At 37.2% G+C, this 13,614-nt stretch overlaps 1 protein-coding gene across 5 annotated transcripts in view; it reads left to right on the top strand.

Annotated features, from left to right (window-relative positions):
* Positions 1–13,614, top strand: part of LOC150108743 (twitchin-like) — a 2,666,638-nt gene that overhangs the window by 2,319,961 nt on the left and 333,063 nt on the right. For all 5 annotated transcript variants that reach the window (XM_090390962.1, XM_090390961.1, XM_090390964.1 and 2 more), the window contains one exon: positions 11,557–11,650. In XM_090390962.1, the coding sequence (XP_090247088.1) occupies positions 11,557–11,650 (94 nt within the window). The remainder of the gene's footprint in view (positions 1–11,556; positions 11,651–13,614) is intronic.

Raw genomic sequence — 13,614 nt, forward strand, 5'->3', positions numbered from 1 at the left:
ACTTTGCAACATTGAACTGATAGTTCCCTACCTGCCCATTCATGCAGTCTATTCAAGTCCTCCTGTAAAGTCATAACATCTGCTCCAAAATATATATGTATAATCATCCTGTTGGCCTCTGTCTAACACCAGATAGTCTCAAATCCATTTTGATAGTCTGAAAACTCCCATCACCCATCCTCTTCACCCCTTTCCTCATTTTTGCAACCTTTCTGTCTGACATTCTGTCCTTACAAGGATTCTGTGTAAATTCTCTTTCTCTCTCATTACCATCTAGTCATTCCCTTCATCTTCATTAATTTTATAACAACTATCTCTTCATTTTCCACTGTTTCATTCTTGTGTTTACTAATACCCTGTGAACCCTCACTTGCTCTCATCAATTTACTTGCAACAACCATAACCTTGCCAACATTCACAATCACATTATATCTCCTTTCATCAGGTAGCTTTTCATTAGCATACATCTTATTCTCCCCACACCTTTGGCATTCATTTTTGAAATACTTACTAAACTAATTTCCCTCGTCTCACTCATCTTACACAATTCTTCAAAATGAATACATTCGACACACATATACGTACTACAGAAACATAACCATACATGTAGAATTTGCCCACCATCATTCTATTTTGCAACAGTTCCATAACAAACAACGGTGTTCATTATGGAACTGGGTGCCGTGATTGTTGACTGTCGATCAAAAACGCATGCGAAAAGACATTTCAAGGCTGTGTTTGGCAATAATAAATTTAGTTTAATCCTTTATCCAAGTGTAAGAATTTTTGTATCGATTCATGACTGTAGACAAAACTTGGATCCACCACTACACACCTGAGTCCAAGCAGCAGTCAAAACAGTGGACAATGCCCGGTGAAAGAGCACCGAAAAAAGCAAAGACCGTTTTGTCAGCTGGGAAGGTGTTGTGTCGGAAAAAGTGCTGATTCACTCTTGGTGAGTCATCCTGCTTCCGATCCAACATACGGTAACGATTAGAGATAAGGATAAGGACATACTTATGCCTCCAGAAGAAAAGAAGCTAAAAAGATAGTGTACATATGCTCACTCAGAAGTATGTCTAACCATCTTTAGTTTTAGATATTAAGTGATTCTGAGAAGCCCATAATTAAAGTTGATAATGTCTGTATAAAAATTAACAAGGGAAAATTATGTATCAGTACTGAAATTTTATTATTAGATGTATATAAGATGATATATGTATTAGAGCCATTTCAAAACAGTTCGGAGTTGCGGTGACCAATCGGCCGCCGCTATGAGCATGACGTAGTCATCGAGAGAGGGCGCTCGCATTTACAATATAAGGTCCGGCGGGAAATTCAATCGCTCTCTTGTTTTCTGTTCCTGTGTTCCTGATCCAATTCCTGGATAGCTGTGGAAGCTTACCGCCGAGACCACAGCAACAATCTCCCGGTTGCTGCACGTGCCGTGCCAAGTATAGCCACCGAAAGAATGAGGTCGGAATTCCAGTAAAGAGCCATTGGTTAGTTATGCCAACATGTAGTCAGCGAAAGGTGAACCTTTCAAAGAAAATAGAAGTAAGTCGCAGATGCCGTGAGAATACGTGGTGAGAAAACGCGAAGTGTAATCAAGGAAGTCTCAGCAACTCTGTGAAAAGATAAGAATGGTAATGTACAAGTTTTCATACTCATTTTGAATAGTAACCAAAGAAGGAATAGAAACCAGGGAATTAAGGAGCTCCACACAATTAACTTTCATATAGTGCCTAAAGGACTCTTTTTGGACTAATCTGTCTATGCCTAATAAGCTAGTGCCACTCTAAGCTTATGCTGAGAAGGGAATTAAACCTTCGAACTGTTTATTTTGGAAGAACCATTTATGATATTATGTTAGAAATTAGCTTGAATATTAACTAAGTTGGGGGAGGATAAAGCCTGAGCATAAATAAGAATATTATCCCATGTTAAATTACAAGGTGGAATACGTCTGATATGCTCTATAAGGATTGTATATAACTATATGCATGTATTGTTTTTATATGTGGGAACTGAGTAACTCTGTGTGAATTAACAGAGTTTGAACATAGTAACACAAAAGAAAGTGTGGGACTGTTAGAATAAATTTAGGAGTAGATATTTTGGATATCCTAACATAAAAAGGGGGGAGTTCAGACTCTTTAGTATCAAAATTACTATTTAAAGTGTATATATGTTAGTGTTTTAAATTAAATGTATTTCTTTAACCCAAAGTTCATGAGAGTGTCGTTTTCTGAGATTTGAATTACCACTTATTAAATTTCCGGACCTGCATGAGTAAAGGGAGAATCCATTGCCATAAGAAAAGGGGGGGGGACCACGACTGGAAATCCCGTGATCCCTAAAATATTTTGAGTTGTTTAATTGCGTATCAGAATTCAGTTGCCGGCTGGCGCAGTCGTTTTAAACAATTATAAATTTGTCGGCAACGGAATAGCCAATGTCCTTAAGTGAAAGATAATAGAAAACTGCAGAATATAAAATTAACATAAAAGGGACGAAGTCAAGACATAACAAAGGTGATGGCCACTGTTTTTTTAGGATTCCCAAGGAATTATCATGATAGACTATTTGGAAAAGGGTAAGACAATAACAGGAATCTATTATGTGTCATTGTTGGACTGTTTAAAAAAAGAACTGAAGAAAAAAATGGCCAAGATTGGCACACAAAAAAGTGCTCTTTCATCAAGACAATGCACCATCCCACACATTGGCTGTCGCAATGGCAAAATTGCATGAATTGATTTTCGAATTGGTTCCACATCCACTGTATTCTCCAGACTTGACCCCGTGTGACTTCTTCTTGTTCCCAAACTTAAAAATTTGGCTTGATGGGAAAAAAACTTCTTCGAACGAGGATATCATCAAGGCTGTCAATGACTATTTTGCACAATTTAACAAATGCTACTTTTTAGATAGGATGAAAAAATTGGAAATTTGCTGGATCAAATATGTCGACCTCAATGGAGACTATATTGAGAAATAAAGGTGATTTTTTCCAATAAAATATGTTTAACTTATTTTTTTTTTACCACACTTTTCAAACAACTCTCCTCATACTTATTGTAATAAGTAAGCAGATAGTAAAATGACCTTCCTTTAGCAAATCTTTGCTATCCATCAAAGAGAATGCCATTGTTGTTAACTTTATTCTGTATCCTCATTCTCACCAACAGAAATTTTTGTGTCAGTAGTAGCCACCCAAGGTACCCAGTTAGTCGCTCTCCCAAGTACTATCTAGGCTTGGGTTTGCTTAACTTAACTTTACTTAATCAGATGACAGCTGGCACTTTCAAACCAATTTGGCTGCTGACCAAATTTCATTCCAAAATGCATTGCTTTACACACTGTCTCATTAAACCACTTTGCCACATATCAGTCTATTAAAATCATTTAGGATCTGTATCTTTAATAACTATTAAGCTACCCAGTTTTTCATCATCAACAAACAGCTGATAGTTTCCTGTCAAATCATTTCCTATATATTACTGCTCAAACTAAAATAGCTGCAGCCCAAGTACACAGCCTTCAGCAGACTAGGTCACTTCATTTTCTCAGATTGTACTGCAATATACTGCTCTTTGATATTGCTCCATCAGCCACTCCATTATCCATACATAATAGAGCTGAATGCAGAATCCTGCTGAATGCTTTTGCAAAGTCCAACAGCATCATTGTATAGTCATTTCTGTTATCCAACTCAGGTGCATCTGTATTGTAGAAAATGAGTAAATTACTAAGACAAGACATCTGCTTTAGAAAGCCATGCTGCCAATCATAGATTATCATATTCTATCCTGAATTCTGCCCTTAAACAACTTTTCCAATTCCTCAACCACCACCCATGATATATTAATTGATCTATAATTGAAACATCAGTCTTGGAATCTCCTTTGTGTAATTCAACTATTTTGTCCTCTTTCTACCCTCTAAGCATGCTTGGTCCAGTGCTGAGAATTTAAACTGTCTGGTTTGGAATCATTGGCATTTCTTTTTGCACTTGATTGACTGTAACTCACAGGCTGATATCTCGTCCATCCCCGTGGTATTCACTTTGATAGCTCTTAATATCCTGAATACTCTGAATTCCTCTGCCTCTGTTCTCATCTGAATTCTTATCACATCAGTCACTGCATTATCTCTCTGAATGATACACACTTGCAAAAGTGATCACTCACAAATTCAGTTATTTTTTCTGCTGCTTCTGTCACCTCCATGCCTTCATTAAAATTATCCTTCCATAATAATTCTTCCTTTTGCTTGCCATTTAGTGAAAGAAATCTTTGGGATTTTTTTTTTGCCTGCTCTGCTAATTTTCTCTCATAATATCACTTTTGCCTTCCTCCATCTGCTAGTTATCCTTCTTGCCAGTACTTTATATTGCTCATTAGCCTGCTCATCACCTTTTTCCTTATATAACTTCAATTTTTTTTCTTTTGTAAATCTTATTATGATGTTACTCATTCATAAATACCCTTGAATATTTCCTATACATTACCTTTGTGTAATTCAACTAGCAGTAGTTTTGAGCTGTGATAAAAAAAAAAAAAGTGTTTTTAATTAGTGTACAGTGTGGCTTTTTGTCCCAAATTGTGCTGCTTTTTTTTCAGTTTTGGATACAAGTTTCCTTCAGTGGTGTTGTTGACATTTTTTTGTTGTCTGTATTGTGTAGTGCTATTTATTTGTTGCACTACTTCAGCTTCTAAAGATGGCATCTAAAGTACGTCAGCATCACAGAAGGCTTCTGTATGAAAGTCTGGCTTTGCTTTGAATTTTTCACAGTTGATGTGTTGCAAAAAACTGCTATATGTGTGTGCACTAAAAAATGTGAAAGATATGTGGACTGTTTGCATAAACAAGAAGAAGGAAAACATTAACGTATGTGAAAAGTGTTTGGATAGATTGAGCAATTAGAAATGGGAGCAAGCGTCGGGACTGTAGTAGAAGAGCTTCAGCAGGAGTTAATGAAAATGAAAAGCAAGCTGAAACATCTGAAAGAGGATATTAAACAGCTACAGGAGAGATTGGCTGATGATAAGGAGAAGGAGGAAGTTAATGTAATAAAGAAAGAATCAAAGGATAGTCGTATATCAGTGTATGGGAGACTTAATCATTAGAGGTGTGATTACTAACAAAGTGCACAAAACATGCTTTCCTGGTGGAACAATAAAGCAAATAATGGATGCATTGCAGAAAAGGAAATACCCGGCATCAAAATTAGTGGTAGGCATGGGCATAAATGACTTAGTTGGGGAGAAGAAGAAGAAGAATGTTGATAGAAATTTGAAGAAGTTGTTGCAGCAGGTAAAGAAGAAGAATAATATTGTTGGGCAAGTCGTAGGCATGTTGCCCAGATATGATAGCAGTGAATTGAGAAGGAGAGCAGAGATAATGAATAGTATGATGGCTGAGTTGTGTGAGGCAAAGGGAGTTCAATTTGTAAATCTGTGGAGTGAATATGAAGGGTAGTTCAAATGGTATAAACCTGATGAATTACATTTGAATGGGTTTGGTATTGGACATTTAGAAAGGCTATTGTTTTCTGAGTAGGCACAGAGTCAAGAAGTTAATGTAACAAATGATCAGAGTCTACCTGTGAAACAGGATAGCACAAATCAATAGACTGTACAGCAGGAGGAAGTTGGATATGAGACAGAAGATGTGGTTGCAGCAGCACAAGGAGATGGAATGGATAAAGGTGAGGATGAGACAGGTAAGAATGGAAATCAGTCAGGATCAGATAAATGGGAGTGGTCAAACCAAAGAGAGAGGTGTAATATAGCAGCCAGAATAGAGAATGTTGTTGCTGGTAGGATGGCCTCAAACACACAGCAATTGTTATGTTATACACAAATATAAGGAGTATTCAAAACAAAAGAGCTGAGTTTGTGGCATTGGTTGAGACGGTATGCTGAAAAGTAATTGGAATAAGCGAAACTTGGTTGTCTGAGGAAGATGTGATGTCAAGAATAGAATTAGAAGGATATATAATTTTCCGAAAGGATAGAGATGTGAAAAGAGGAAAGGGGGGGGTGCTGTTAATGATTGCAGAGGAATTGTGTCTGCAAATAGTGGAAGTTGATAGTGCATGCACAGATTTTGAATCAATGTGGTGCGAAGTTGAAATAAACAGGTTAGTATATCTGATAGGATGCTGTTATAGGCCAGGGAATGCAGAAAATATTGAGTGTGAAATGTTTAGGCTAATTAGTTGGGCATGTAAAAAGAAGGTGATCCTGCTGGGAGACTTTAATTACAGGAATATAGACTGGAAGGAGGAGATAGTGTATGGGAACAAGGAGAGCGAGTTTGTGGAATTTCTGAGGGATAAGTATCTCAAGCAGCATGTGATTGAAGCAACTAGAGGCTTTAATGTTTTGGATTTGGTGATAACTTCACAAGATGTAGTTGTTAATGAGGTGTTGATACTGCTGCCAAATGGTGAGAGTGATCATGAGGTACTTGTTTGGGAAGTAATGAAACAAGAAAAGGTTATTTCCAAAAATGGATACATGTGGAAGTATAAATCAAGTGATTATAGAAATCTCTGCAGTCAGTTAGCATCAGTACTTTGAGTAGATGAGCTGAGCAGAAAAGATTTTGACAATGCATGGAAACTCACAAGGCAGTATCTGACAAAAGCAATGTATGACTGCATACTGAGGATCAAGTGAGTAAATAGAGTGGGAGTGAAATGGATGAACAGCAAAATCAAGCAAGCTGTGCTGGAAAAGAAAATGTTATGGAGGAGGTACAAGGCAGTTGGTGGTGGTGATCAGCTCCATGAAGAGCATAAGGTGCAGGCTAGAAAGGTGATGAGCATGGTAAGGAAAGAAAAGGTGCAGTATGAGAGGAGATTGGCTGGTCAGGCCAAGGTTAACTCAAGGGAATTTTTCAATTACATGGCAAGCAGATGGAAAAATGATTATGGCAGAGTAACATTGGTGGATAGCCATAGCAGTAGACTAACGGCTGCAAAGGATATAGTGGAATTATTGAATGAACACTTTATCTGCATATATCATACTGGTATAAATGATCCGGTACAATATATAGAAGAGAGGCAAGTATTAGAAGAATTGAAAGTGAAAGAAACAGAGGTGTATTGGATGTTAGTTGGGTTAGATGTGAATAAGGCTGTGGGAATGGATGACATATCACTGTATGCTTAAGGAATGTGCACCACAGTTGGTTATGCCCTTGACCTGGTTATTTAATGAAAGTCTTGCAGTGGCTAAGGTTCTTGAGGAGTGGAAATAGGGCAAAATAGTACCACTCCACAAGCATGGTTTTAAAATAGTCTCCAACTATAGGCCAGTCTATATAACTGCACTTGTGGTCAAGGTGTTGAAAAGATTGGTAAAGAATACAATACAGAATTGAATTGATGGACATGGCATTCTTTATGAAGGTCAGCATGGATTTGTAAAGGGTAGGTCCTGTTTCAGTAATTTACTTGCATTTTATAAGGTGATAAGTGTGCTAGATAAGGGAGAATCATATACAGTGATATTCATAGACTTTGGAAAAAGCGTTTGATAGATTACCACATGATAATTTGGTATACAAGCTGCAGAGGATGGGAATAGACAGTATATTGGTTAGATGGATCAGAGATTAGCTCTCTGAACGATACCAGCAGGTTGTGTATGATGGAGCAGTGTCTCAAAAAAGAGGGGTAACCAGTGATGTAAACCAGGGTTCTGTTCTTGGGCCCCTGCTGTTTAACTTGTTTGTAAATGATATATCATGTGGAATGACTGGGAATGTTAAGTTATTTGCTGATGATTCAAAGTCGGGAAGAATTGAGAAGGGAGTGCAGAAATATAAGGCTGTGTAGTATATCAATGGTGCCATACTGCAGGAAGTGGATGAGATTAGAGATTTGGGAGTGATGGTTGATAGTAGACTGAAGTTTAAAGGGCATATTGCTAGGGTTGCAAAGGTTGCACATCATAGTGCTGCTTTATATGAAGTACTCTAACATGCAAGGATAAGGAAGTGGTTGTGTCACTGTATAAGGCACTGGTCAGACCACAATTGGACTATTGTGCTCAGACTGGTCACCTGGTTTTCAATGTGATATGGAGACATTGGAGAGGGTCCAGAGGTGAGTGACTAAGACAATATCAGGACTTTGGAATGCTGGCTATGGAGAGAGGTTGAAGAGATGTGGATTGCAGAGTTTGGCGAATAGGAGAAAGAGAGGTGATATGATAGAGACGTTTAAGTTAGTGAGAGGATTTTATCAGATTAATCCAGAAGGGATTATAAAAAGAGTAGAAGGTGAGAGGGGAGGAATCAGAGGTCATTCCTGGAAGTTATGTAAATGTGTGGTGAAGAAGGGTGTGAGGAGTAGATTTTTTACATGGAGTACATGTCAGTGAATGAAATGCATTACTAGAATGTGTTGTTAATGCAAGGAGTGTTAAGGACTTTATTATTCTATATGATACGTATGTTGTCAGTTGAATTACACCCTCACATGATGAGTCTGTCGACTCCATGGAGGGTGTAACAATAATAATATTTCTTTTCTTTTCGAATATGTTAATGATTTATATTTAGATTTCCACATATACCTCTTCTTAATCAAAAATTCATATACACACTCATATGTTTAGCCAGCTCCAAAGTCAAGACTGTGTATGATCAATCACCTCAATCAGAGGCAAAGTGATTACTTTTGTTATGGACAAAGTGTCTGATACTGACACCAGTTCTAATATTCTCAAACCCCAGGTTATCTTCCATCACATGCTGTTCCAAGTAATCATATCTCTGTAGCTACATAAATTGCATTTCCTCTCCTTCCCTGTGTCGTCTCCTCCTTTGAATCTATTTCCTGCAACCCTGATTACTTGACCTGTGTTTATCTAGCTAATTTAGCAATGCATGTCTTTCATACCTCCTTCTGCTCCCCCCCCCTGCCAATCCAGCTGACTAGTTATATATATATTATCCTGTTGGCTTTTATCTCACGCCATATAGCTTGAAATGCCCTACCACTTTTTCAACTTGACCTTCCTACTGAACTTCCACCTGTTTTTGTTCGTTATAATTCTGCACTCTTTAGCAAACCAAACCTCCTCTCCAAGTGCTGTTCTCTCTGTCCTCACTGAAAATGGAATATACCTTACATACTGTACCTGTGACTGTGTCTTCCTCTGTTAATCAAGTTTCACTATATCCTATCATTTTTGGCCAATTAAAGTTGACAAATGCCAGAAACTCCTTCACTTTTGTTCCTGATACTTCTGGCATTATTATACATACATTACAATATCCCTTGGATCCAATGAACCTTTGAATGTTTTAATAAGTGTCTCATTCAGATTTGAGCCTAAGAAACTGCATTCAACATTCTGTGATCTTTCTTAATCTCATACTTATCACCACAGCAGAGTTAAACATCTTCCCTACTAGTTTTAGTTTCCTTGATTTATTCTCTTATTGAACAAAACCTTCTCCAGATATCTGCAATTCTTTACAAGAGTTGTTAAGTACCTTGACTTAACAACTCTTGTAAATTATTATTATTATTATTATTATTATTATTATTCAGGCCTCCATGGAGTCAAAAGACTCATCGTGGGAGGGCCTTTCTAAGAAACACAAATCGATCAAGACTCATCGAGGGAGGTCATATCACTCCTTAAACGCATTGACCGTTCTTGCTCTCACCACTCTATCAGGCAATGAATTCCATGGTTCATCCACCCTCCATGCAAAGAAACCACTCCTCACCCTCTTTCTCACAGTTTCCTTTCGTAACTTCCAGGTATGGCCCCTTGTCATGACTCCTTCCCACTGTTCACCCAAGCGAAAGAACTCCCAAGTGTCAACCCTGTAACCACCTCTCAACACTTTAAAAGTCTCAATCATATCACCTCTCCTTCTTCTATTCACCAAACTCTGCAGTCCACTCCCTCAGCTGATCCTCATAACTAATATTGTACAGTCCTGACACCATCTTTATTATCTGCCTTTGTACCCTTTCCACAGTTAATTTATCCCCTTCAAATCCTGGGGTCCAGATCTGAGAACAATAGTCTAAGTGTGATCTGATCAGAGTTTTATACAACGGAATGATAACCCTTTTATCTCTGCAGGTCAGTGTCCTTCTCATTATTGCAGCAATCCTCTGTGTTACCTTCACTACCTTTGCAACATGTCCCCTAAATTTCAGGTTTCTATCAATCATCAACCCCAGATCTCTTGTCTCCCCTACTTCCTCCACTTTAACTCCTCCCATTGATGGGGAACTGTATATACTCTATGGGAGGAGTTAAAGACCTTACATTTTGCTGCATTAAACCGACACCCCATTCATTTGCCCATCTATCTAGCTTATTCAAATCCTCTTGCAGGGCTACCACATCTGCCCTATTACTAATAATCCTTCCCAGCTTTGCATCATCCGCAAACAACTGAATATCCCCTTGCAATCCACTGACAATGTCATTGATATAAAAGTTAAACAATATAGGTCCCAGCACTGAGCCCTGCGGAACCCCATTTGTAACAAAGAATAAGATACAAATTCTAAAATTATAAGAAACACATTTAAGAATTATAAGAATATAAGAAACGTATTTAGGAATTATAAACCGCGCGGTTAGCTTAGTGGCTTTGCACTTCGCAACCATATGCCTGGGGAAGGAGTGGCCCAGGTTCGATTCCCGTTGTAGACGTGAGGAATTTGAGGATCTTCCTCAAGCATAGCTAAGTTAACCGGTCTTGGGCGCGGTCAGTAGGGTTTTTTCTGCGATTTTATCTGTCGTTTTTCAACCCGCAAACAGGCAAACCGGACCCATGAACATACACCTCTACAGTCAAAAATATATCCCCCCCCCCAGCGGCAGACCAAGTGACGGGTCGGTTGGGAGTAGTACTAACAAGAAGTCGCATCTAAAGTAACACGCGGACCCTGCATGGGAAGCGGGAATAACGCGTAGTAAAAGAAGAAGAAGATTTAGGAATTATAAGATATAAAAAATAAATTATGAGAATAATTTGCACATTATAAAGAACAGGTAACAGCAATTATTGATGTGATTTTTTTTCCACTATCTAATAAATGAAATTAAGTCCATTACTCATATCCACATAAACTTTTGATATTTGTTTAGTTCATAGTTTTTGTTTTATTTTTATTTATTTATTATATTATATATATATATATTTTTTTTTTTGCTAAAATTCTGTGCTGATATTTTTGGCATAACTAATTTTGATAAATAATCTAAGTAAACAAATATAAAATAAACTTTTTTGTATAAATAAATCACTAGTTACTAGTATATGTCTACTTACTAGTCATTTGTCTGTGTTATCATATTACATGGGCAAATCATAAGACAGATAAAAGAAAGATAAATGTGCTGCTGGTCAGGATCTACTTTAATTTAAGATAGTGCTGAAGAATTTGCTTACTCATTGAAACATATGGTTTATATCTACAATATTTATTTATTTATTTATTTTGAAATAACTATGTTTAATGAATTTAGAATTCTTATGTTAAATTACTTTATGCAGTGTTTGATATCTATGAAAAGTATATTCCACAACCTGTGGATATCAAAGCAACCAGTGTTTATGACTACTATGACATTCTAGAGGAAATTGGAGTGTAAGCGATTTTTATTTATATGCTCTTTTTATGTCATTTAAACACCTTTAAATAAAAATATTAACATATTATGATATATATATATATATATATTTCAAAAATCATTGATTCATTATAATAATATTGTTTTGTATAATGTAATATGCTTAAAAGAATTTTTTCTTATTTTATTTGGATATCATCATCATCACCTACATACCATAGATTCAGAGACTCATTATAGAATATCCTCTTTCTCATGCAAAATGCTAATCAAACTGTCATAAACTCATTCATTATTTCTATCCTCATCAAGCTCTCCGGAAAGCATTCTGCACTTCTACACAATAACAACTCTTTGTGAAAAAATTGTTTCTCATTCTCCTGCTGACAGTGTCATTAAGCAAATTATAGAGACAGCTTTTTGTTCTACTCTCTCTCTTCCCTTATGAAAAACTTAATGCATATTAATCTGCTAAAAACCCTTTATCAGCTCATATGTCTTGATTATATCACTTCTCCTTCTCATATCATATCGCAAACACTTCGCCAGATGTCTTGAAGGAATGCTCCAGAGAATTAACAGCATCCTTGGCACACCTGCTTGAGATGAGTCTTGCAAAGGGTAAGTGCAAAATTATTCCACTCAACAAAGGGGAGCGGGATGACTGAGGCTATAGGCAAGTCTGGGCTTGGTGTTGTAACTAAGGTGTTAGAGAGAGATTGGTGAGGACTAAGATTCAGAATTGGGGTGATAATAGGAGTATTCTTTTTTGATGGTCAGCATGGGTTTTCGTAGGGGGAAGTCATGTTTTAGTCATCTACTTATGTATTATAACAAGATAACAAATTCACTAGATAAGGGAGACACATATACAGAGATGTAGATAAATTTTTTAAAGGCCTTTGATGGATCACCATATGACAAGCTGGTAACGACAGTAATAATAAAGTGTGACACCTTCTGGCTACTCATATATGGAAATATGACTTCTGCATTACTTCAACCTTGGTATCACCTCAGGGTCTGACTTCCACTGATGAGACCAAATTAAAGGTCAAAACCAGCCTGGGTGATGACCCTTCCCATAATGCATAGTATTATACATGTCTGTAAGGATATTTGCTTTGGATGGAGTTGAATAACAGACTAGTGAGTTTGATGTGTGATTAGCTGTCAGGTATCAGCAAGTTGTGTATGAAGAAGTTGTAACCCAGAAGAAGGTTGCTAACATATTGCCAACAGAGATCAGTTTTGGGTTCATTATTATTTACTATACAAGTTAAACAATAATGAACCCAAAGCAAAAAGTTAGTAATCAGTAATCTTTTTAGTAAACTTTGTTATTAACCAAGCTTAACTGGAGATATGTAGCAATCTTCCCAACTTTCCATTATCTGCAAATGTTTACAGATAATGCAAAGTTGGGAAGCATTATGAGGAGAAGACAGATGTTGTATCCTTAGAAGAGGATCTGAATAAATTGTATGGTAGGCATGTGAGTGGATCTACCTGTTCTATGTTGCTAAGGGCAAGGTCTTGAAATTTGATAGCAAGGTTGGGATACAGAGTATACAATTAACGGTAAAATTATTATTATTATTATTATTATTATTATTATTAAAACAAGACCTCATGGAGTCAAAGACTCATCTAGGAGGTCCTTTTATCTCACACACATCTCATCATACCGGGTCTTAAACACATTCAAACTCCTTGCAGACACCACACTCTCAGGCAAGGCATTCCAATCATTCACAACTCTGCACGAAAAAAACCTGCCTCTCACTCCCCTACTCACACCCTCTTTATACAGTTTCCAGGTATGACCTCTGGTTCTCCCCTGATCTCCCACTATTCTCTGTAGAACTTCTCCACCACTGATCCTATAACAACCCCTTACCAACTTGTAGGTCTCTATCATATCTCCCCTCTTCCTTCTCTCCACTAGACTCTGCAAATTACATCTTTTCAATCTTTCCTC

The sequence above is a fragment of the Typopeltis vanoorti genome, chromosome 3 (genome assembly GCF_054136105.1).
Source record: "Typopeltis vanoorti isolate ZY-2024b chromosome 3, IOZ_Tvanoo_1.0, whole genome shotgun sequence".
Classification (NCBI taxonomy): Eukaryota; Metazoa; Arthropoda; class Arachnida; order Uropygi; family Thelyphonidae; genus Typopeltis; species Typopeltis vanoorti.